General features: G+C 40.5%; 1 protein-coding gene across 5 annotated transcripts in view; it reads right to left on the minus strand.

Annotated features, from left to right (window-relative positions):
- Positions 1-14,088: 14,088 nt before the first annotated feature.
- The window catches only part of ppp2r5ca (protein phosphatase 2, regulatory subunit B', gamma a), a 39,128-nt gene continuing 26,944 nt past the window's right edge, over positions 14,089-26,272 (minus strand). The window contains exons 8-14 of one of the 5 annotated variants that reach the window (XM_059352587.1): positions 26,172-26,225; positions 25,194-25,364; positions 24,331-24,458; positions 23,628-23,729; positions 22,614-22,686; positions 20,614-20,730; positions 14,089-18,743 (exon numbers count right to left, since the gene is read on the minus strand). In XM_059352587.1, the coding sequence (XP_059208570.1) occupies positions 18,609-18,743; positions 20,614-20,730; positions 22,614-22,686; positions 23,628-23,729; positions 24,331-24,458; positions 25,194-25,364; positions 26,172-26,225 (780 nt within the window). In that variant the 3' untranslated portion in view covers positions 14,089-18,608. Of the gene's footprint in view, positions 18,744-19,789; positions 20,731-22,089; positions 22,459-22,613; positions 22,687-23,627; positions 23,730-24,330; positions 24,459-25,193; positions 25,365-26,171; positions 26,226-26,272 lie in introns of those variants that run through there. The other 4 variants (XM_059352589.1, XM_059352588.1, XM_059352590.1 and 1 more) reach the window with 4 other exon arrangements.

Here is a 26,272-nt window from a genome sequence, read left to right on the forward strand (position 1 = left end):
GATCCTTACCAGATGCCCAAACCACCTCAGCTGACTCCTTTCGACGCGAAGGAGCAGCGGCTCTACTCCGAGCTCCCTCCGGATGTCTGAGCTCCTCCCCCTATCTCTAAGGCTGAGCCCAGCCACCCTACGGAGGAAGCTCATTTCGGCCGCTTGTATCCGCGATCTTGCTCTTTCGGTCACTACTCAAAGTTCGTGACCATAGGTGAGGGTTGGAACGTAGATGGAGCGGTAAATCCAGAGCTTTGCCTTCCGGCTCAGCTCCTTCTTCACCACGATGGTCCGGTACAACGCCCGCATCACTGCTGACGCTGCACCAAACCGCCTGTCCATCTCACGCTCTCACTTTGGTTATATAGGGACCGGATAGCTCGTAGCAACGAGCCCGGTGCCCCATATTCCCGCAGTACCCCCCACAAGACTCCCCGAGGGACACGGTCGTAGGCCTTCTCTAAGTCCACAAAACACATGTAGACTGGATGGGCAAACTCCCATGCCCCCTCCAGAAGTCTCGCAAAGTCTCCGTTGTTCCACGGCCAGGACGGAAGCCGCATTGTTCCTCCTGAATCCGAGGTTCGACAATCGGCCGGAGCCTCCTTTCCAGCACCCTGGAGTAGACTTTTCCGGGGAGGCTGAGGAGTGTGATTCCCCGGTAATTGGAACACACCCTCCGGTCCCCCTTTTTGAAAATGGGAACCACCATCTCAGGGCAGTCTCATCCAACCCTGGCGCCTTGCCGCCGGGTAGCTTTTTGACTACCTCGGCGACCTCTGCCAGGGTTACTGGTGAGTCTTCCCCTGAGTCTTCAGACTCTGCCTCCTCTACAGAGGACGTGTTGGCTGGATTAAGGAGTTCCTCAAAGTGTTCTTTCCACCGTCCGACGACATCCACAGGTCGGGTCAGCAGGTCTCCGCCCCCGCTGAACACAGCTTGGGCCAAGACCTGCTTTCCCTTCCTGAGACGCCCGACGGTTTTCCAGAACCTCTTTGAGGCCGATCGAAAGTCCTCCTCCATGGCCTCCCCGAATTCCTCCCATACCCGAGTTTTTGCTTCCGCGACTGCCGCAGCTGCAGCCCTTCTGGCCGAACGGTACCTGTCTGCTGATTCCAGAGACCCCTCGGCCAGCCAAGACCGAAAGGCCTCCTTCTTCAGTTTGACGGCCTCCCTCACCGCTGGTGTCCACCAGCGGGTTCTTGGGTTGCCGCCACGACAGGCACCGACGGCCTTCAGGCCACAGCTCCTACCAGCCGCATCAACAATTGAGGCTTTGAACATGGCCCATTCGGACTCCATGTTCCCAACCTCACCCGGGATGTTGGAGAAATTCTTCCGGAGGTGTGAGTTGAAGACCCTGCAGACAGGGGCCTCCGCTAGACGTTCCCAGTTCACCCTCACTACACGTTTGGGTTTGCCAGGTCTGTCCAGCATCCTCCCCCGCCACCTGATCCAACTCACCACCAGGTGGTGGTCAGTTGACAGCTCTGCTCCTCTCTTCACCCGAGTGTCCAGAACATGCGGCCGCAGATCTGACGATACAATAATGAAATCGATCATCGATCTTTGGCCTAGAGTGCTCTGGTACCAGGTACACTTATGAGCAACTCTATGTTCGAACATGGTGTTCGTTATGGACAATCCATGACTAGCACAGAAGTCCAATAACAAAACACCGCTCGGGTTCAGATCGGGCAGGCCGGTCCTCCCACTCACCCCCCTCCAGGTACCGTCATCGTTGCCCACGTGAGCGTTGAAGTCTCCCAGAAGAACTACAGAGTCTCCAGGCGGTACCCCTTCCAGGACACCACCCAGAGACTCCAAGAAGGCCGGGTACTCCGAACTGCTGTTCGGTGCATAGGCACAAACAACAGTCAGAGACCTTCTCCTCGCGACTTGCAGCCGCAAGGAGACGACCCTCTCGTTCCTCGGGGAGAACTCCAACACAGCGGCGCTCAGCCGGGGGCTTGTGAGTATCCCCACACCCGCCCGGCGCCTCTCACCCTGGGCAACTCTGGAAAAGGAGAGAGTCCAGCCTCTCTCCAGGAGTTTGCATCCAGAGCCCAAGCTATGTGTGGAGGTGAGCCCAACTATTTCTAGCTGGTAACGCTCCACCTCCCGCACAAGCTCGGGCTCCTTCCCCGCCAGCGAGGTGACGTTCCACGTCCCCAGAGCTCGCCGCTGGAGCCGGGGTCAGCACGCCCAGGTACCCGCCTTCGCCTGCTGCCCGACTCCCACTGCACCCGACCCCTATGCCCTACTCTGCGGGGGGTGGGCCCACAGGTCGGCGGATCCACGTCGCTTCTTCGGGCTGAGCCCGGCCGGGCCCCATGGACAAAAGCCCGGCCACCAGACGCTCGCCTGCGTGCTCCCCTCCCGGGTCTGGCTCCAGGAGGGGGCCCCGGTTTACCCGTGCCGGGCGAGGTACTCTGATTTCTCGTGATCCGCTTCATAGAGGTCTTTTGAATCGCTCTTAGTCTGGCCCCTCCCCTGGGACCACTTTGCCATGGGAAACCCTACCAGGAGCTATTGCTCCCGACAACACAGCTCCCAGGATCACTGGAGCACACAAACCCCTCCACCACGATAAGGTGGCGATTCTTGGAGGAGAAAATCTGGATGTATGATGATCAAAAACAAGTTAATTGAGGAAAACCTGCAATACTGAGAGATGAAATTAATTTATTGCAAAGATATAGAATATAAAAACTAAGTTGGGTGACTTTAGAGCATGTTGTTGTGTATAAAAGGGTTAATGAATATATAACTATCTGCTGCTGGTTAAAGATAGAACTAACTGGGTTTGTAGGCTGATAAAACAGCAGCGACACATGAAACCAGGCTAATCAGCTGATTAACTCAATTAATCTAATTAAATCCACACTGTAAAGAATTCACTGTGATTTTTACAGTAACTTATTGGAAGGAATTAACAAATAACTTACTGTAATTATTATTTACAGTAGAACTACTGTGGTTTTAGTTACAGTACTGGTTTCTTTACTTTAAATTAAAAACAAATAAACACTGATTATTTAGTTGTGTTTACAGTCCTGATTTGTTTACTGTAAGAATAAAAAAACTGTTAAACATTGTGATTTTTAATTGTACTGTATATAATGTAAACAATATGGCACAGTAAACTATGCTGTTAATTTCATAATAATTTCATCATTATTTTTTATAGAAATAACTAGTAATTGCAGGTAATTACTCTATACACTAAAGAAAATAATATTAATACATTTACTGTTTTACAATTGATTTCCATTCTGTGTTTTGTATGAAAAACTTTAAGTTAATTATTTAAACAGCATTTGTATCGGACTGATTCTGATCAAAATACACACATAAAAACATATAAAAAAACACAAAAATACATAAAAAAATACAAAAATTCACAAAAAACACAAAAATACAAAAAACACAAAAATACACAAAAACAAAAAAACACAAAGAAACACAAAAAAACTCAAAAAAACACACATAAGACATACAAAAAATACATACAAACACAAAAAATACAAAAAACAAAAATACACATAATAAACACATAAAAAATGACACAAAACACATAAAACACAAAAAATACAAAAAACTAAAATACACAAAAAAACAAAAAAATACAAAAATACATAAAAACACAAAAATGACAAAAAACACAAAAAATACAAAAAACACACAAAAACTCATAAGAAATACAAAAAACACACAGAAAAAAATACTAAAAACATAAAAACACACAAAAATACAAAAAGCACACAGAAAAACACAAAAAATGATAAATTATATGATAAAAATGTTTTAAAAAAACAGTCGTCTTCTTTACTTTTCATTCTGTCTCCTGTGTTTTTTCTGCAGTAATGTTTTAATACTGTGATTTTTATCAAACCCACAGAACTATAGTGTAAAAATCAGACCCAGTGCTGAACAGAATAAACAGTAAATCTGTGTAGTTCTTGTGATCTCCAGACTGACGAGTGTTTTATCTCTTTCTGCAGCCGTTAATGTTCCTGATCTGGTTCTGATGTTCCAGATCTGGTTCTGATGTTCCAGATCTGGTTCTGATGTTCCAGATCTGGTTCTGATGTTCCTGATCTGGTTCTGATGTTCCTGATCTGGTTCTGATGTTCCAGATGGTTTTGCAGGTTTGCAGGTTTCTCTCCCCGTCTGTCTCTGTTGGCTCTCAGCCTCAGTGAGTCAGGTAGGGCAACTCAGGACAACCTGGCAACACAGGTAGGGCAACCGAGGACAACCTGGCAACGCAGCAACACACACACACACACACACACACACACAGCCTGCAGCTCTGACCTGGATCAGCAACAATCACTCCACCATCACACAGGGACAAAACACACACACTGTAAAAAATAACGGAAAGCAGAACTTTACCGTAGTAAATATTTTCAAATATTACGTTAAAATTATATTAACACTGTTGATTTCATGTTTCAGATTGACATTTTATTCCATATTTTACTATAAAAATAAAACGTTTTTCCATCAAAAGAAACGCTGTTCTGCCATATAATTGACAAGAAAATACTTTATAAATGCTGCATAAATTAAAGATTTTACCATTAAATATTACAGTATATTTCTGTTAGAGATATGGTGTTTAGTACATTTAACAGTTAGAAAAAGGATTTTTACTAAAAACAGATGCAAAAATTACCAAAAGACAAAAAATAACCAAAAATAGATGTAAAAATGACAAGAAAAGACACAAAATTACCAAAAATAGATTTAAAAATGACCAAAACAGACACAAAATTACCAAAAAATAGATGAAACATTATTAAAAAAAAGAAACAAAATGACAAAAATAGATGAAATAAATACTAAAAAAGGTGCAAAATGACCAAAAATAGATGTAAAAATGACCAAAATACAGTATATTTCTGTTAGAGATATGGTGTTTAGTACATTTAACATGAGAAAAAGTTTTTTTTCAAAAAATAAATGCAAAAATTACAGTGATGCTTGTATTTATATCACAATATATTTTGCTGCAAACTCGGTGCCAGTGTTTTAAATACAAAAAACTGTAATAAATAAATAAAGTTTTGTCTGATATATACATTTAGTGTTTCATTGTTCCTGAAACTGAATTAACTCATTTATCATTTTACGTCTTTTACTGTCATTATTTAACAGTTTTTCATTTTTTACAGTGTAATTTAATGATAATAAGGTGGTATATGTTTATTTAGTCTCATGGTTTTGTCTCTTGTCGGCCTTTTTATCTTTCCAGCTTGTTGTAATGTTGACAATATAGCAGTTAGTTCAGATTTCATTGCCTTCAACGGGACATATGCTTTAATTATAGATCATAAAAGTGAAACATTTTGGCGTCAAACCAGAAACCCAACAGTGACTGGCAGATATCCAATAATGTGTTCAACACTGTAAAAAATGTCTGTAGATTTTAGGGTGAAAAACTGTTAAACCATGACAGAAAAAGACGTAAAATGATAAATGAGTTAATTCAGTTTCAGTAACAATGAAACACTGTAAATGTTTATATCAGACAAAACTGTATTACATTTAAAATAATAATAATTACTCCACTGTAAAATACTCTGGCACTGTGTTTGTAGCAAAAATATACTGTAATATATATACAAGCATCACTGTAATTTTTGCATTTATCTTTTGTAAAAATACTTTTTCTAACTGTTAAATGTACTAAACACCATATCTCTAACAGAAATATACTCTTTTTTTGGTCATTTTTACATCAATTTTTTTCATTTTGCATCTTTTTTAGTATTTATTTAATCTATTTTTGTCATTTTGGGGTTTTTTTTTAATAATGTTTCATCTATTTTTGCTAATTTTGTGTCTTTTCTTGTCATTTTTAAGTCTATTTTTGGTATTTTTTGTCTTTTTTTGTAATTTTGCATCTGTTTTTTGTAAAAACACTTTATTTCTCCCTGTTAAATGTACTAAACACCATATCTCTAACAGAAATATACTGTAATATTTAATGGTGAAATCTTTCATTTTTGCAGCATTTATAAAGTATTTTCTGGTCAATTATATGGCAGAACAGCGTTTCTTTTGATGGGAAAACTTTTTATTTATACGGTAAAATATGGAATAAAATGTCAATCTTAAACATGAAATCAACAGTGTTAATATCATTTTACCGTAATGTTAGAAAAAGTTGCACCGTAGTTATTACGGTAAAGTTCTGCTGGTTTTTACCATAAAAACAACAGGTTTTGTTGTTTTTACAGTGTGTTAAAGAGGAAGTTGGAGCCTTTAGGATCCTTTAGGACCTGTTCAGGTCCTGACAGGTTTGAGGAGCGATCACAGATCAAATGTCTGATAAAATGACTCTGGGATCATAAAGTAAACGGAGCGAGAGCGTCTGCAGGTCGACTCAGGTCGTCTCTGAGATAAACAAAGATAATCTGTCATGATAACCAGGTTCAAAGTGTTCTACGGAGCAGATCGATCACAGCTGACTCCACCTGGCTGCACAACACACATCCATTCATACCTTCACATTATATTACTATCCTGTTTACTCATACCTTCACATTATATTACTATACATTATTAACCCTTTCAATCACAATTATTCCCAGACATGAAAATATCCAAATCATGTGTCATTAGTACTCCTTTGAAATAATCAACCATTAGTTTAAAAGACTTTCATGGAAAAACAGGTAAAAAAAAGTGTGTTTTATGTTTGGTCACCAGACTAAATTAATTTACCCTCAGGGATAAATAAAGTAACTTTGATTTTTTTTATTTTATTTATAGACTACACTGCAAAAAAGCCAACCTGTATTTTTTGTCCTAAAACAGTGATTTAAGTTGGTAAAACTTGGAAATATAAATTATTGACATTTAGGGCAATAATGTAAGTTAGCACAACAAAGGAAGCCAGTTGTCTGCTCAAAAACAAGTTGGTGAGTTGTTGTTACTGATATCTTTAAGTTGGGGTTCACAACAAGGGACAATAGTTCTGATAACTCTTATTTCTTTGTTGGGAAATTAGGTCATTAGCGAAAAAAAGTCATAGTATAGCATGTCGATTTTAGTCAAAATTTTTCAAATTTCAAATGGGTCAGTTATAGTCTGGTGATACAGTATGTATGTTTGTGTAAGAGAGTAATAACTGAGTGTTGTCCGTCCTCTGAGGGACGTTTGTAGGAAACAGTTGTTATCGTTCATCTCCTGAATAAATTCATGTCTCAGGAATATTCAGAATATTCATGTGATTAGAGAAGGAAGCTGGTTTCTCCTCCAGGCTGCAGCTGTGCTGAGTTCAGACAGGAAACACTACATGTGATAGTTTTAACTCTTCATGCACCTGAAGAATCAATACAGACTGATGCACTGCAAAAAGCCTCTCAAAAAGAAGAAAAAAGTACAAAAATTAGGTGTATTTTGCTTTAAAATAGCTAAATTATCTGCCAATGGAACAAGAACATGTGTCTTGTCAAGACTTTCCAAAACCAGTAAAAATATCTAATCTAATGAACCACAAATACCTTAGAATTAGTGTATTATAACTGATAACAAGTGATTTATTTTATTGTTGTTGTTAAATGTTTAAATATCAAGTGTCAGTTTAATGTTCTAGTTAATTACATACACACTACACAACAATACACACTTCTATTGGTTCATTGATCATAAAACTATTGATTCATCTGGCTGCTTGTTTTAATATGTGAAGAGGTCAAATTATGTCAAAGTTATGATTTCTTAGTGATGCTTGAAATAAGAAATTATTACATTGAAATATCAGTTTTATATATATGACTAAAAAAAGACACAAAATGACTAAAAAAGACACAAAATGACTGAAAAAATGACAAAAAATGACTAAGAAAAGACACAAAAAGCCTTTCTAGTTGTAAGTGTTGATGAAACAGCTTTGTAACTGTTGATATTCTAGTTTCCAGCATGTATTTACTCAGTATAGGTGATAAAATCTCAGTAACAAGCTGTAATATCTGATTTAGATCATTAAGGAACAAAACACTGAAAACAAGTCAAACAGTCTAAAATAAAAACTGCTGACTAAGGAGGACTATCTGATCAGACATTAATAAGCAGATATCCTCTTGAATCAATCCAGACTGACAGCATAAAAGACATCAGTGTGATTAATAACCACGAGGCAGAATCAGGAGAGAGAGAAAGGAAGTTTGAATTTAACTGGATGTCATTTAGTGTTTTATCTGGTTTTTAGACCTTTTATCAGTGTGTGAAGCAGCTAATGGTGTAAATATACTTATTATCTCTTACAGATCAGTAGGGGACGACTATACCTGGGTGGTATTCCCCTCATATTTACTGTTTTATCTGGTTTTTAGAGCCTTATTTTGCAGTATTTCTCTCAGAGTGAGCTGAGGTCGAGGCAGCAGATCCTCAGGAAACGTCTCAGAGAAACAACAACAACAAATGTCTGTTTCCTCAAATCAACTCAAACAAACAAACTGTTAACAATTGGCACCAATCCTTCACCTTCACCTCCACTCACATCTACATTAATACTCTCTCTCTCTCTCTCTCTCTCTCTCTCTCTCTCTCTCCCTCTCTCTCTCTCTCACTCTCTCTCTCTCTCTCTCTCTCTCTCTCTATCTCTCTCTCTGTAGAGATAAGCTACTACAGCCAACTGTTACACAGATACGAGGCCAACAAACACAAACTCTCATCAGTGAAACAGGAAGTAATCCATAAAGCACGTGTTCTAATAAAAAGAGGTTGATCCTTTAGTTCATGACTTCCCAGAAAAACCTAAAAAAAACCTTGTTGTGTTTCTGTTTGTACGGAGCAGCTTTATGAACTCACATCACGTTCTCACAGGGAACGTGATCGCTGCAGAACAACAATCAATGTTAGATTTATCTTCACACTGTCTCATTAATCCTTAAAGCCGAAGCATTCACATGACTTAACCATTTGGAGTTTGGGGCTATTTTGTCAGTTTTTGACTCCTTTTCATTCTGCCTGTTTAAACCACTTAAAAATATTTACCATGCCATTTTGGTATCATTGTTTTCACCACAACCTCACCCATATGACCTGATTATTATTTTCATTTTGACCTACTCCATCCATCCATCCATCCATCCATTTTCCTCCGCTTATCCGGGGCCGGGTCGCGGGGGCAGCAGGCTAAGCAGGGCATTCCAGGCGTCCCTCTCCCAGCCACAACGTCCAGCTCCTCCTGGACCCCGAGGCGTTCCCAGGCCAGGAGAGAGATATAATCCCTCCACTGTGTTCTGGGTCTTCCCCAGGGCCTCCTACCAGTTGGACCTGGAACTCCTCTAACGGGAGGCGCAGGGAGGATCCTTACCAGATGCCCAAACCACCTCAGCTGGCTCCTTTAGAGGAGAAGGAGCAGCGGCTCTACTCCGAGCTCCCTCCGGATGTCTGAGCTCCTCCCCCTATCTCTAAGGCTGAGCCCAGCCACCCTACGGAGGAAGCTCATTTCAGCCGCTTGTATCCACGATCTTGTTCTTTCGGTCACTACCCAAAGTTCATGACTATAGGTGAGGGTTGGAACGTAGATGGAGCGGTAAATCGAGATCTTTGCCTTCAGGCTCAGCTCCTTCTTCACCACGACGGTCCGGTACAACGCCCGCATCACTGCTGACGCTGCACCAAACCGCCTGTCCATCTCACGCTCCGTTCTACCCTCACTGCTGAACAAGACCCCCAGATACTGGAACTCCTTCTCTTGAGGCAGCACCTGTCTCCACCCAGAGGGGGAAGTACCTCTCTCCACCCAGAGGGGGCAGTACCTGTCTCCACCCAGAGGAGGCAGTACCTCTCTCCACCCAGAGGGGGCAGTACCTGTCTCCACCCAGAGGGGGCAGTACCTGTCTCCACCCAGAGGAGGCAGTACCTCTCTCCACCCAGAGGGGGCAGTACCTGTCTCCACCCAGAGGAGGCAGTACCTCTCTCCACCCAGAGGGGGCAGTACCTGTCTCCACCAAGAGGGGACAGTACCTGTCTCCACCCAGAGGGGGCAGTACCTGTCTCCACCCAGAGGGGGCAGTACCTCTCTCCACCCAGAGGGGGCAGTACCTGTCTCCACCCAGAGGAGGCAGTACCTCTCTCCACCCAGAGGGGGCAGTACCTGTCTCCACCCAGAGGGGGCAGTACCTCTCTCCACCCAGAGGGGGCAGTACCTGTCTCCACCCAGAGGGGGCAGTACCTGTCTCCACCCAGAGGAGGCAGTACCTCTCTCCACCCAGAGGGGGCAGTACCTGTCTCTACCAAGAGGGGACAGTACCTGTCTCCACCCAGAGGGGGCAGTACCTGTCTCCACCAAGAGGGGACAGTACCTGTCTCCACCCAGAGGGGACAGAACCTGTCTCCACCCAGAGGGGGCAGTACCTCTTTACACCCAGAGGGGGCAGTACCTCTCTACACCCAGAGGGGGCAGTACCTCTCTCCACCCAGAGGGGGCAGTCCACCGTTTTCCGGCAGAGAACCATGGCCTCAGACTTGGAGGTGCTGACTCTCATCCCTACCGATTCACACTCGGCTGCACCCACCGGGAACGTGTTTGACATTGTGCCGAGTATACGGACACAGCTCTCACTTTGGTTATATAGGGACCAGGTAGTTCGTAGCAACGAGCCCGGTACCCCATATTCCCGCAGTACCCCCCACAAGACTCCCCGAGGGACACGGTCATAAGCCTTCTCCAAGTCCACAAAACACATGTAGACTGGATGGGCAAACTCCCATGACCCCTCCAGAAGTCTGGGAGGGTAAAGAGCTGGTCCGTTGTTCCACGGCCAGGACGGAAGCTGCATTGTTCCTCCTGAATCTGAGGTTGGACAATCGGCTGGAGCCTTTCCAGCACCCTGGAGTAGACTTTCCCGGGAGGCTGAGCAGTGTGATTCCACGGTAATTGGAACACACCCTCTGGTCCCTTTTTAAAAATGGGAACCACCACCCCGGTCTGCCACTCCACTGGCACCGTCCCAGACCTCCACGAGACACTGAAGAGGCGTGTCAACCATGACAGCCCAACAGTGTCCAGAGCCTTCAGCATCTCAGGGCGAATCTCATCCAACCCTGGCGCCTTGCCACTGGGTAGCTTTTTGACTACCTCGGCAACCTCTGCCAGGGTTACTGGTGAGTCTTCAGACTCTGCCTCCTCTACAGAGGACGTGTTGGCTGGATTAAGGAGTTCCTCAAAGTGTTCTTTCCACCGTCTGACGACATCCCCAGGTCGGGTCAGCAGGTCTCCGCCCCCGCTGAACACAGCTTGGGCCAAGCCCTGCTTTCCCTTCCTGAGTCGCCCGACGGTTTTCCAGAACCTCTTTGAGGCGAACCGAAAGTCCTCCTCCATGGCCTCCCCGAATTCTTCCCATACCCGAGTTTTTGCTTCAGCGACTGCTGCAGCTGCAGCCCTTCTGGCCGAACTGTAATATTTAATAGTAAAATCTGTAATTTATGCGGCATTTATAAAGTATTTGCTTCTCAATTATATGGTAGAACAGAATGATGCTTGTATATATATTACAGTTTATTTTTGTTACAAACACGGTGCCAGAGTATTTTACAGTGGAGTAATTTATTTTTAAAACAAAAAAACTGTAAAAAAAACATTTACAGTGTTTCATTGTTACTGAAACTGAATTAACCCATTTATCATTTTACATCTTTTACTGTCATGATTAGCAGTTTTTCACGCTAAAATCTACAGACATTTTTTTTTCTACAGTGCAGCAGCTCAGACCTCCTAAAATGATTTCTGAGGGTGGTTTGTGTTGTTTCCATGTCTCGGTGCTGCTGGAAGGCAGAAGTCAGACTGACCAGTTCACTCTGTGACCGACTGGTTATTGTTTACATTTATCTTTGGTTATTAAATGGATCTTTGTTGTCCTGACAGCAGTCAGTGATGAGATCCTTCAGAGCTGCAGGATGAATCATTAGACGCTGTTGCAGATGTTATTCTCTGCATATTGTTTTATTTCTGCTGTAAGTTCATCTCTTTTTTCAGTCTGTGGCTCCCCCTGCTGGTCAGAGCTGACTACTGCTGCTGCTCTTTTGGAGTCATTCTGCATTTAGAGTCATGAAAAAAAAATGTTAGACCATTGTTTTCTCCAGTTTCTTGTTAATTTTAATGTCTGGTTCAACTAAAGGTTCATTTGTTTGGACAAATATAATGATAACAACAAAAATATCTGATAAGCGTTTAATTTAAGAGCTGATCTTCATTGTTTTATTGGTAATAACCAAAATTATCAATAAAACCATGGAAAATGTCTAGATATCAGCTCTAAAATTAAACTCTCATGAGCTATTTTTGTTGTTATCATTATACTTTTTTCATGAATGCATAAACCAATTAAAAAATGTTTTTACCCATGCCATGTTGGTATCATGTTATTCTGCACAATCTCACCTATGTGGGATAATTATTTTTTCACTTTGACTTACTGGATCAACATTTTGAACCCAAAAGAAACCAAAAATGTATGTTGTTTTTTTAAACTTTTAAAACACAATCATGCTCAATGAAGAATTTTAAATGTAAACACAGGTTGCAAAAATGCGGATAACATCTAGTTCTATAAATATCTGCTCAATATATTTGACCTTATCTCTGATTTTACTCAGTTTATCATCATCAAATTAAATCTAGCATGAAGTTGAAAGGCAGAACTTTAGAGGGAAACTGCTGCTTCATCTTTATGTCGTGACATCAGGAAGAAGTCGTGCTTTCTAGAGCTTTACTCTGAGAAAACATCTCATCTAGTCCCAATTAGGTTTCAAATGTATAAAACTAATAAAACTTAACGAGCCGCTGGCCCCTGCGGCTCGTTAAGAAGAGCCTCCGGCCCCCGCAGCTCGTTAAGAAGAGTAAGAACGAGTCTCCAAAAGTCTCCAATAACACCAGAAAAAGTGTCTGGATTTGTCTTCAGTCGCTTTCTTGAAAAATAGTCTCTAAGGGGGTCTGAAAAGTTGCTAAATATAGCAACAAGTAGCTAAGTTGGCAACACTGCTTCATTGGCTTTTACAAATGTCGCGTGTTGTTGTGGCGTCCAGTACTACGTCACATCCTGCTTAGCGTTCTATCCAATCAGTAACCAGGCTGTTTACAGGGAGAAAAAAGACCCTGCTCTACTACAGGGACTAATGTTGCGTTCGATTGCACTCGGAACTCGGAAAGATCCAACCTCCGAGTTGGAAAAGTGCAATAGAACGGCCCTTGAATTCTGGATTCCGACTCGGGAATTGGGGTCGGATCCAAGCAGCCCGAGTAGGTCAGAAATATGTGGAAAACTTCAAAGCAAAATCACTTTATCTTCAACATTTAGTCTGTTATGTGTCGTTTAATTTGGCATTTGTGTTACTAAAAGTGTAGGATTACTTTGTAGTGGTATTTACACTCCCACTCTGTTAAAGAGTTTGTGTGAGCGTAGTAGGGACGAAAGAACACCGTAAAAGTGTAAAAAAATATATATCGTTTTTCCCATATTTAAACTACATTAGTCGATAAGGTGTTATATTTTTGCCTCTTAAGTATTTGCACACCACAGTTCCACCCAGAGAGGACTCAACCATTTAACTGTCTGTTGTACCAGGTAGCTAATTTACTATCCCAGAATAATTTTTAAATGCTCGAAAGTCATCCAAACAAACATCACTTTGCTGTGGCGGCCATGTTTTCTGAGGCTGAGCAATGAAACGCATTTTCCTCCAAAGTCGGAATTTCCAACTTTCCGAGTGCAATCAAACGCAGCATAAAAAAACCCGATAAAAGTATTCAGATTCGGGGCGTTTCAGCGAGTGAGCCCCGCCTCATTCTGGGTATCGGTCTGTAGTGGAAACAGCCCTAGTAGTCATTAACCCTTTCAGTGAAGTAAAGCCAAAATGGATGCATGGTTGAAAATATATATTCAAATAGTCTCTTTATTCATCCTATATAGTTGTACACCACTAGAGACAGTGATAGAGACACAACGGGCATGAACATCTGTCAGTATATAGAGGAGGAGGAACCTTTGCAGACGTGAATCAGAAAAATAAAAACATTTCTAATGTTGAGACGTCCACAAACAGGAGAAATAAGACGGTATGTGCCAGATTGACTTCTTTCACTTGCTATTGATGTTTTATTCTGTACAGAGGGACAATTTGTACAAAATTAATCTAGATATATAACACTACATGAAACAAGGTAAATCATATATACAATATTAAATGAATCATATAGTACAGGTCACATACAAAAGGACACTTTAAGTTATCGTGTTTTGGAAATAATATGTTAAAATTAAAAAGATCTGCAAAGATCCTGCAGAAAGAGAGAAAACAAGCCACCAAATCATTTTTAAAATCATTTCTCGTTGTCACGGACGACTTGTTTTTTCAGCACTAAAATAAAAGCTCAAACATCTCTGACTCATAAACTCATAAAATCCATAAAACATCTCTCCCAGCAAGCAGGACAGTTTCATAATGAGCAGGTTGGTGAATGGCATTCCTCCAGGGTAAGGTACATGTTTAACATGGTACTTTAATTTACATCTTTTTGCATTCAAGCAAATACAGTATTAATACAGTTAACAAGCCAAGTCACAATGTCAGTTTTATTTTCAGCGAGTGTCTGTGGCCTCGTGACACCGGTCTGGTTCAGCGTCCTGAACGGCCAGAACGGAAAGAAAAACGAACCAAAAACCTCCAGAGACGAGACAAAGAAACACAACACGTCAAATATGAAGAAATCTAGCAGACCTCCTGTTGAAACAATGGTACTGACTGGAGAGGAGCTCCCTCACCCACAATATACACAAGAGAAGAGAAAAACCCAGAAAAAAAACACAAACTGAAACCAGGAACGGCTGAAATATGAGCAGCAAGAAACTGAATCTGAATTATCTCTGTCCGCTTTTAAAAGAAAGCTTAAAACCCATTTTTATTCACTCTTTAAATGATTCTTTGACCCAGAAAATGTAGATTTTGACACCAAGATTGACCTTTTAAGTGGCTTGGAAGATGTATTGGTTCTCATAGACTTTATATGGCTGCAATTTTGGGTCATTTTGTGTATTTTTTTTAGTCATTTTGTGTCTTTTTGTCCGCTTTTAAAAGAAATCTTAAACCCATTTTTATTCACTGGCTTTTAACTCAACACGAGCCTTTGCTCTGTTTTATTTTTTGTTTTTATTTTTTCTTTGTGTCTTTTTAAAATTGAGATTAATTCTAAAGCCGACTTTTATTTACTGTTTTTTGTTTTACCCAGCATGAGACTCGCTTTGTTTTAGTTGTTCTTTGTTTTTATTGTTGGTTTGTATCAGCTAACGCTGTCTTAAAGGGCTCTATAAATAAAGTTGATTTGAAAGTTGATTTATTTATTTATTTATAGGGCTGCAACTAACACATCTTCTGCTTATTGTCCATATTATTTACACATTATTATTTAACTCTGTGATCTCTGGGCGCCATTCTAGTTCCAAACATGCTTTTTTTTTTAGAAGTTTATTCTTTTAATTTCTTAATGTAATTTTCCCAAGTCACTTTATATTACAAGCCACTTTAGTTTAAAACAAAGAAAACTATTCTGTGATGTTATTGGCTGCTGCTTTGTTTTGATTGACAGAGAAAGACTCGTTATAAAATAAATGTTTCCTGGGAAAACTTACTAAAAAAAGCAAAATTTACATTTGGGAATAACAAAAATATTATTGTGAAAAGGAGCAATTTTCGTATTTTAAACAAGATTTAAAGGTTATGTTATACATTTTGTCTATCTAGCCACATGATTAATCTGAATATTTAATTTAGGGCTGCAATTAATGATTATTTTAATTATGGATTCATCTGTCTATTATTTAAACGATTGTTTGGTGAATAAAATGTATAAAAACATCAATGAGTGTCTCCAAACCACCAGATGACGTCCTCAAATCTCTTGTTTTGTCCCCAAACCAAAGAGATATTCAGTTTATTGTCATAAAGGAACAAAGAAACCAGAAATATTCACATTGAAGAAGCTGAAATCAGAGAATTTGGACTTATTGTCTTTAAAAAAAACTGATCAAACCAATTATTGGATTATCAAAATAGTTGACGGTTCATTTAATAATCGATTATTGTTCCATTAATTGTTGCAGCTCTAAAATTATTCAAGTTAAACAATTCAAATTCAAATATAAATAATTCTAACTCAGTTTCTAGTTGCTCATATTTCAGCAACACCAACATGATGCATCATTACAGCTCTCATCAATTAATGTGTATTAATCATTAGATGTCTGCATCTCAGCAGCTACTGTTCCTATATCTGATAATAAATTAGTTTCTTTTTTTAATAATCTGTATAGTCCCCATACAGCTCCATGAACCATGAACAGGTCCTAGTAGTAAGGCAGCTTAGGACCAGATTTAAGAATAAAGGGGACACGTCGGATAAAACCAAATTTTTCCACATACTCTCTATCACTATAGGTTTAAATTGTTGGTAGGAGCCACTTAATCAAGATTGTGGATCAGAGATGGCAGCCATATAAAATCTATGAGAACCAATATATCTTCCAAGCCACTCAGAAGGTCAATCTTGGTGTCAACATCTACATTTTCTGGGTCAAAGAATCATTTAAAGCTGTTGAGAATATCACTAGATGATTATTTGATCCAATAGATATGTTCATTTTGGCCATGTATTTACGTCATTATTAGATTCCAAACATTTTCAGCTCATGATTTCCTGCTGCAGCACTTGAAGATCTACCAGTCTGGGTGAAAATGAACATATCTATTAGATCAAATAATCATCTAGTGATATTCTCAACAGCTTTAAATGATTCTTTGCCCCAGAAAATGTAGATTTTGACACCCAGATTGACCTTCTGAGTGGTTTGGAAGATATATTGGTTCTCATAGACTTTATATGGCTGCCATCTCTGATCCACAATCTCGATGAAGTGGCTCCTACCAAAAATTGAAACCTATGGTGAAAAACTTTGGTTCTTTTATCCGGCGTGTCCCGTTTATTAAGCTCCGCCTCCTGACTTTAGTTCAGTAACGAACGGAGACGGTTCAGCTCCGTCTCCTCTCACATCCAACAAAAATAACTCATCTTGACTTATATTTCCTTTACAAAGATACACCCCTATTCACTACAGTATTTATATATTTATATCTATATATATAAAAGCCCCAGCCACCTCTCCTCCGTAAATACAACCCGCTCTGGTCCAGTTTCACCCTCAGAAGCAGCGAGTACCATTGTTTGAACCGTCCAGTCGTCACTGTGCTCTGGTTTTTCTCAAATATTGCCAATAAACATAAAGGAAGCAAGCATATAAAAAGAGCGGCGTATGGCACAAAAACAATAAAAATGGAAAGTTTCAGATGTCCACGGGACAGCTTCCTCTCTCCTCGCCTCCTCTCCTGGACACAGCAAGGCTAAGGACGAGCCTCAGTTTGGTCTGGTGTGCTAAACAACAACAACAACAACAACAAACAACAACAACAAACAACAAAAAAAAAAATCTTTCAAACACCAGTGACCAAAAACAAAGGCAGGTGTCCCTGTTAAGTCACAGATAAAAACAAAAAGAAAGAACAAAACAAGAGTCTTGGCACTGACAAGATGTCCGTTAGATTAGAGCAAAAAAAATAAAAATAAAATAAAGAAAACAAGATGAGAGGAAAGTCTTGATCGGAGCAACAAGGTTCTGGTTCTGGTTCAGAACTGGGAACCAGCAGACGATCCTCAGACAGTGAGTCAGTCAGTCCCATCCATCGTGTTTAAAGAAGGAATGAAGGAACCAGCAGACGTTCTCCGGGTTCCACGTTTACAGTGAGCGACGAAGAGGAGAAAACAGGAAGGAGAACACAACCAACGAGGCGACGAGGGGCTTCTTAAGACACACAAACACTCTCCTCCTCCGCTCCAAATCAAGAAAAAAACCTGAGAAAGCAGAAATCTGAGGGAGGAGGGTTCCAGGAATGGAGGAGAACTAAAGGATTGTGGGTAAACGGCGGTTGGAGGAGGGAGGCCAGTGTAGCTGTGGGGGCCTGGGCGGAGAGGAGGTCCAGGGCTGGAAGGGTTAACAGGTCCAGGGCTGGAGGGGTTAACGGTCCAGGGCTGGAAGGGTTAACGGTCCAGGGCTGGAAGGGTTAACGGTCCAGGGCTGGAGGGGTTAACGGTCCAGGGCTGGAGGGGTTAACGGTCCAGGGCAGGAAGGGTTTACGGTCCAGGGCTGGAGGGGTCAACGGTCCAGGGATGGGAGGGTTAACAGGTCCAGGGCTGGAAGGGTTAACGGTCCAGGGCTGGAAGGGTTAACGGTCCAGGGCTGGAAGGGTTTACGGTCCAGGGCTGGAAGGGTTTACGGTCCAGGGCTGGAGGGGTTAACAGGTCCAGGGCTGGAAGAGTTTACGGTCCAGGGCTGGAAGGGTTAACGGTCCAGAGCTGGAAGGGTTAACGGTCCAGAGCTGGAAGGGTTAACGGGTCCAGGGCTGGAAGGGTTAACAGGTCCAGGGCTGGAAGGGTTAACAGGTCCAGGGCTGGAAGGGTTAACGGTCCAGGGCTGGAGGGGTTAACGGTCCAGGGCTGGAGGGGTTGACGGGGCAGGTGGAGGGCCATGAGGCGGCAGGAGGCGGACCTAGAGTCCATGGTGGGGGGTCAACATGTCTTCAGCTCTGCGGTGGGACTCCAAGGCTTTAGTGGTGTAGATATCCTGAGGCAGCTCAGACTTACGTCGCACCATCGGCCGCTCTCTCCGCTGGTCATGCTGCAGCTGAGACCAGATGAGACCAGACAGACACACAGAGAGACAAATAAAGGGTTAATTTAACTTCCTGCAGAGTCAAACGTCCCTGTTCTGATCACCAGATATCTCTCAGTACGTTTACATGACACTTGAAAAGAACAAATTATTGCCTTAATCTGACTGGACATGATAACTGGACAACTGAAGAGCATGTAAACGTGTTGCCTGTAGCCAGTCGCACATTAGCCGGTCACACATTAGCGGTCACACATTAGCCGGTCGCACATTAGCCGGTAGCATTGGTCGGTCACATTGGCTTGTCACACATTAGCCGGTCGCACATTAGCCGGTCGCACATTAGCCGTCCGCACATTAGCCGGTCGCACATTAGCCGGTAGCATTGGTCGGTCACATTAGCCGTCACACATTAGCCGGTCACACATTAGCCGGTCACACATTAGCCGTCACAATTAGCCGTCGCACATTAGCCGGTCGCACATTAGCCGGTCGCACATTAGCCGGTCGCACATTAGCCGGTCGCATTGGTCGGTCACATTAGCCGGTAGCATTGGCCAGTCGCACATTAGCCGGTAGCATTGGTCGGTCACATTAGCCGGTAGCATTTGTCGGTCACATTAGCCGGTAGCATTGGTCGGTCACATTAGCCGGTAGCATTGGTCGGTAGCATTGGCCAGTCGCACATTAGCTGGTCGCATTAGTCGGTCGCACATTAGCCGGTAGCATTGGTCGGTCACATTAGCCGGTCACATTAGCCAGTTGCACATTAGCCGGTAGCAATCGTCGGTCACATTAGCCGGTTGCATTAGCCGGTCGCCGGTCAGTAGTGACGGCACAAAGTGTCTAACTGAGGCGAACAGAAAGGCGCCATATTAACCCTCTGAAACGACGCATATCTCCACCCAGTATTGAGGAGGAGGACACGTTCCCGTCAGTTATTAGATTTTCTAAGTTGCACGAAACCGGGACGAGGACAGAAGTCCTATCAGACGCCAATATCGATTTTTAAGCATAGCTCGATTAAACTGTGCATGTAAACGCACTGATTGACATGAAGAACAACAGCTGGACGATACTGAGTTACATAAATCATAATCTAATTCACAGATAAAAACTCTAACAGAGTTAAAACACTGAACGACTACAACAACTTTAAATACACAACATCAGACATTAACGAGCCCCAAAGAGTTCAATATGAAGTAAATAAGACATTATGAGATAAAGACTTTATCATGTCAGATATACTGGATATGAACCAATAAATTAAGATAAGAAAATAATATGGTTCCATTTAATTTCATTATAGAAGTTATTCCAAAAAGCCCTTAATTTAAATGTCATTTTTAAAATTAACTCTCTCACAATAGGTTGAGTTTTTATGATTCATTATATTATTAAGTTTATAATAAAACATCAGTATCTCAATTAAGTCTGATACCAGATGATCCGTGTTTTTCTACACATTTTATTCTATTTATCATCATATTATTACTACAAATTATTGATTCCTTCATAATATATTGTTTTAAATGTATTTATGTGGTTATTTATTTCATAAATACTTATTTATTCAGGTGATATTGAACACTTTGGGGCTCCAACATGCAGGTGAAGCAAGCAGACAAAGGAAAGCTCTTGATTCCAGTGTTTAGTCCGTCACCACATTCATTTACAATATTTTTATATATTAATTTATAAAACTAATTAAAACAGAACACACATTAATACAGAGAATAATATACAGAGATCATTACTACAGTTTAAGTAGCTTCCATTAGGAGACTTTGCAAGCTTTGGCAACACACAAGCTATAAAAGGATTATAATAATAATAATAATAATAATAATAAGAGAAGACAGAGAGAAAGGCCGTTTACCTGCGTGGCGCCCTCCTCAACTGTCTTTTTTAACCTCTGAACATCTTCTATCAAAGGGACATCCGTCTCCATTGCTACAGGACTATTGAGGTCAGAGGAATCAACATACATAAAGAACTATGGTGAAAAGAAAGAGAAACAAAAACAAAAACACAAAGGGGATGGAGAAAGACTTTCAGTCGCATGCAAAGAAGAATGAATCAAAAGGCTCTGAAGATATTAATGAGCAGCTCTGATCCATGGAGGTGATCAGAGGAGGCAGATTCAAGAGAATTAGTGGAGATTTAGAGCAATTATGGAAAAAATCAGCTGTGTGAAAAGATGTCAGGAGATAACCAGCTGCTGGAATAATCAGGTTTTATGGCTTATTAATGTTGCTGGGGTTGTTTCTGTTGAGAAATTAAACATTTTGGGGAGATTGTTTAATTGCTTTTTGCAAGAAGAGAAGATAGATACCAACCTTATGTCTCTGTTATTCTGCATATTGTGTTATAAATATCCAGTGACTGCCCTCTATTGGTTGAAACCAGCTACTGCAATTTAATTTATCTCTCAGCTGATCTGGAGGCAGCTTTCATCACTAAAGGCCTTTTGGCTCAAATCTGGTTTAAAAGTCCATTTCTTTTTATTTCTAACGTAGATGCATGCACAAGAAGGGTTATGAATAAAATCAAATGCAGCGTTACTATGATTAACAGATTTCTTTGGGTTTTAAAAAAGTTAGAAACATTTCAGATATTGCAAGTAGACAATACACAAATAAATAAATAAATAAATAAATACACAACATAGATCTATTAGTTGTTTTAGCCGAGAAGTTACATTTTCCAACATCTAGAATGTTAACAATCAATTAATCCATTAATCACCATATTTTCATACATACTCCAGTATATATAAAAATATGCATACATGGGCAAAATAAAAGATATAAATACAGTACTGTATTTTTGCAAAAGTCTTAGGCCTGTTTTTATAACGGATGCTTTTATTTTGAAAGGACCAAATCCTGTCAATAATACAGTTATGCCCTGAAGAGTTATGAGGTTAGTTTTCACAGTAATCTTCATATTTAAATGTGTTTTGTGTTTAAATACGTTTTGGATCAAATTAAACTCAGTAATTCATGCTAGCAAGGTTTGATACAATAAGCTAATTTTGCTCATATTAATTCTCTTTTATTCCTGTGTGATTTATAATTGTTAAATGTAACGGAAACTTACGAAATAACGAAAACTATAATTAATTACAACTAATGAAAACTACAACTAAAACTAATAAAAACTAAACTAAATCTAATTAAAACTGAACTAAAACTAATAAAAACTAAACTAAATCTAATTAAAACTGAAATAAAACTAATAAAAACTAAACTAAAACTAATAAAAACTAAACTAAATCTAATTAAAACTGAAATAAAACTAATAAAAACTAAACTAAAACTTATAAAAACTAAACTATGTATTTTACTTATCAAATACTCATCCCTTGTGCTGAGCTCATTCACTGCTGGTTTTAGTTCACATGTTGGTTGGTATCAATCTTTTCATTCACGTCTCAGTCAGAAATAACAGGAAGTTGAACTATTCCTTTAATGTGATGTTAAACTTCAGCTGAGTGATAAACTGAGTCTTCAGTCTGGGACAAATGGTTCAGTTTGATCTTTGGATGAATCTAATAGTTTTAGAGCCTTTTGGAGCGTCTGATTCAAGCGTTCACCACAGAGACTAATGACATCGTTAGAGAAGACGTTGATCAGCTGCTTCATCTTCACCATCATCATCATCACAGTTAGTATGAGGAACTAATGGAGTCATTCAGGGGACGAGATGAGGAGAACTACAGCTGAACAACAGGAAACACAGGACACTCGTTCATAGAGATTAGTGACACACACACACACACACACACTCACTCACACACACACACACACACACACACACACACACTCACACTATGGTAGTGGGGACAGGTGAGGGCAGGCAGCAGGCTGGACTCACCTGAGGGTTGGACTTGGCCAGGTTCTCGATCTTGATCCAGGCCTCTTCACGTTCTTTTGATTTGGCCTTTTCTCTGTGGAGCAAAAACAAAAAACCTCCGTCATGAAAGAGTTCAACACGGGACCAGCTGCAGCGTTAATAATATATATATATATATATATATATATATATATATATATATATATATATATATATATATAATATAACCCTCTGATGCTCTAATGCTGCTGTGTGTTTCTGTGCTCTATCTTTTGATATCAACTTATTTTATGATTGAATATTCCAAGTATTCTTTAAATATCTTGTTTTTGATAACAACAGATCATTATTTACATTTTGCCTCTCATACTTTATGAAGAAAAAAAGGTTGTGTGTTATTACATAGCTAACTACTAGGCTAAGTAGCTTGCTAAGCTAACTGCTTAGCCAAGAAGTTAGCTAAGTAGTTAGCATAGAAATCAACTTCGCTAACTAATTAGCCAAGAAGTTAGCTAAGTAGTTAGCTTAGCAAGCTAGTTAGGCAAGAAGTTAGCTAAGTAGTTAGCTCAACAAGCTACTTAGTGAACTACTTAACCAAGAAGTTAGCTAAGTAGATAGCATAGAAATCAACTTAGCTAACTACTAAGCCAAGAAGTTAGCTAAGTAGATAGCATAGAAAGCTACTTAGCTAAAAAATGCACATCACGTCATTTATGACCCATGTTGTGCATTAGAAGAATAGTGACACAAAAAGGGATTTTATTAAAAAATGAATAAAGGAAAACATAAAAATAGGATGTATGATGATCAAAAACAAACTAATTGAGGAAAACCTGGAATACTGAATGATGAAAATAATTTATTGCAAAGATATAGAACATAAAAACTCATATATATCAGGTCACTTTAGACCATGTTGTGCATCAAAGGGTTAAGGCTGACTGTGTCACTCAGACATTATGTCTATAATATATATATATAATATGTAATATATAATGTGTCTAGACAGTGTGTTTAGATGAAGGAGCTTCCTACTTGTTTTTCTCGGCTCTGAACTGCTGCGTGCAATCATCAAACAGCTTCTGATTCATCTCCATGAAAAGCTTCAGAGCGTTGTAGATGAGGCCGTGGATGGTCCTACACACACACACACACACACACACACACACACAGTCAATACAGTAACATTCATATTCAGATTACAATGATATAAATACATTTTCTGTTTTTTTGTTTGCTTTTGTTTTCAGCTTCATATTCAACAAATGAGATTTTATCTTTTAAATATGATTTGGGCTCAATAATAATAATAATAATAATAATAGATTAGTTTTATATAGCACTTTTCTCAACACTTGAGTAATGTAAAAAAAGTAATCAACAATACATAAAACAAAAAGAAAATAAAACAATTAAATAAGAAAATATTTTTTTCATTTTCTTGCACATAAAAAAGTTGAGTTAACAGCTATAATAAAAATGCATTAAAAGGTGATAATAAACAGCCTTTAGGGATTATTTATGATAAATTCTTGTCTCCCTGATGTGCAGCAGAGACATTCTGTGTCCCAGCTCAAAAACCTGCACACAGGTGAGATATCTCATATTGGTGAGCTGTTGTGTCGGTCTGGTGCTACATGCAGGCTGAAGACAAGAACCAGTGGGAGGAACCAGTGGGAGGAACCAGTGGGAGGAACCAGTAGGAGGAACCAGTGGGAGGAACCAGTGGGAGTCTTACTTGTTCCAGTGGGTCTTGGAGTTGCGGTACAGAGCGGGGAACATGATGGGCAGAATCTTTGCTGCGTTGTCGCTGATCAGACTCATGATGTACTCGTTGTTCCAGTAGTACAGCGCTCGCTCTGCCACCTGGAGGAAACAGTCAGCATGTTAGGAAAACATCTGGATTTATATTGCTCTACTTTAAAACAAACAATAGCAACAGTTTTTAGTGTCCGGTGCTTGTTGTAAACAAACAGAGATCGCTAAGTGAACACCTCCTGCAGCAGCAGCACATACACACTGTACTGCTACAGAGCTAACTGTTAGCCTGTTAGCACATACACACTGTACTGCTACAGAGCTAACTGTTAGCACATACACACTGTACTGCTACAGAGCTAACTGTTAGCCTGTTAGCACACACACACTGTACTGCTACAGAGCTAACTGTTAGCCTGTTAGCACATACACACTGTACTGCTACAGAGCTAACTGTTAGCACATACACACTGTACTGCTACAGAGCTAACTGTTAGCACATACACACTGTACTGCTACAGAGCTAACTGTTAGCCTGTTAGCACATACACACTGTATGGCTACAGAGCTAACTGTTAGCCTATTAGCAATTTATAGCAGATTGGACGCTAAGGGGTTAACATCCCCTCCGGCTCTGCAGCTGGGAGAGACTGCTGCAGGAGGCCTGTGCTGCTTAATGAGCCTCCAGCCCCCGCGGCTCGTTAAAAAGAGTCTCCAAAAGTCTCCAATATTCGATTGAATCGAATTTAAGGAATCGAATCGATTAATTGTGCAGCCCTAACCTTCTCCCCGAGTTAGTGAAGACCTTAATGGAGACCTTCTCCTGAGTTAATGAGGTGTTACCTGGAAGTGAGGGCTGGACACACACTTGGCCAGCTGTCTGAAGAGCGGCTCCTGGACTTTGACGAACTCGGAGGGCTCGATGACGTCCAGGATCTCCTCCAGCTCGTTGAGGAACATCACCTCCTTGGGACTGTGAGTCTTTGGCCAGTACTTTAGTAGAGCCATGACCACCTGGAGGAGGAGGACCGAGATGTTAGAAACCACCAGGGAGGAGACTGGTCCACCAGGGTCTAAACCTCTAAACCACTGCAAAAAAGCCAACTTGTATTTTTTGGCCTAAAACAGTGATTTAAGTTGGTAAAACTTGGAAATATAAATTATTGACATTTAGGGCAATAATGTAAGTTAGCACAACAAAGGAAGCCAGTTGTCTGCTCAAAAACAAGTTGGTGAGTTGTTGTTACTTATATCTTTAAGTTGGGGTTCACAACAAGGGACAATAGTTCTGATAACTCTTATTTCTTTGTTGGGAAATGCAGGAAAGCGGTGAAATTTGGTCATTAGCGAAAGCTAGCGGCTAACTGATGCTAGCGGCTAACTAATGCTAGCGGCTAACTGAAGCTAGCGGCTAACTGATGCTAGCAGCTAACTGATGCTAGTGGCTAACTGATGCTAGCGGCTAACTGATGCTAGCGGCGCTGCCTGTTACAGCTACAAGAGTAGCCATTAGCGTATCAATGCTAACTCAACAACCGCAACATTAGCTGACATTTCATAGCGGCGTTACAATCGTGCCAATTATAAAAAACAAAAATAATAATAAAATAATAAATAAATAAATAAATATATATATATATATATTTATTATTTTATTATTATTTTTTATTTATTTATTAATTAATTATTTTGGTGTATTCCTTGTCTGCGTGCTGTGCTATTTGTTTTTTTCCCCCCCCTTTTTCTGTCGTTTGTCATGTGAGTGCTTTATGTGGGAAATATAAAAAAAAATAATTATAATAATAAAAAGATTTGACGTACCGGCTCAGTTAGAGTGCTGTCCTTTTCCAAAAACTGCACCACGCAGTAGGCCAGCTGCAAAACAAAAAACAAATCACCATTAAAGTGTCAAAGAATCTGAA

The sequence above is a fragment of the Centropristis striata genome, chromosome 16 (assembly GCF_030273125.1).
Source record: "Centropristis striata isolate RG_2023a ecotype Rhode Island chromosome 16, C.striata_1.0, whole genome shotgun sequence".
NCBI classification, from domain to species: domain Eukaryota; kingdom Metazoa; phylum Chordata; class Actinopteri; order Perciformes; family Serranidae; genus Centropristis; species Centropristis striata.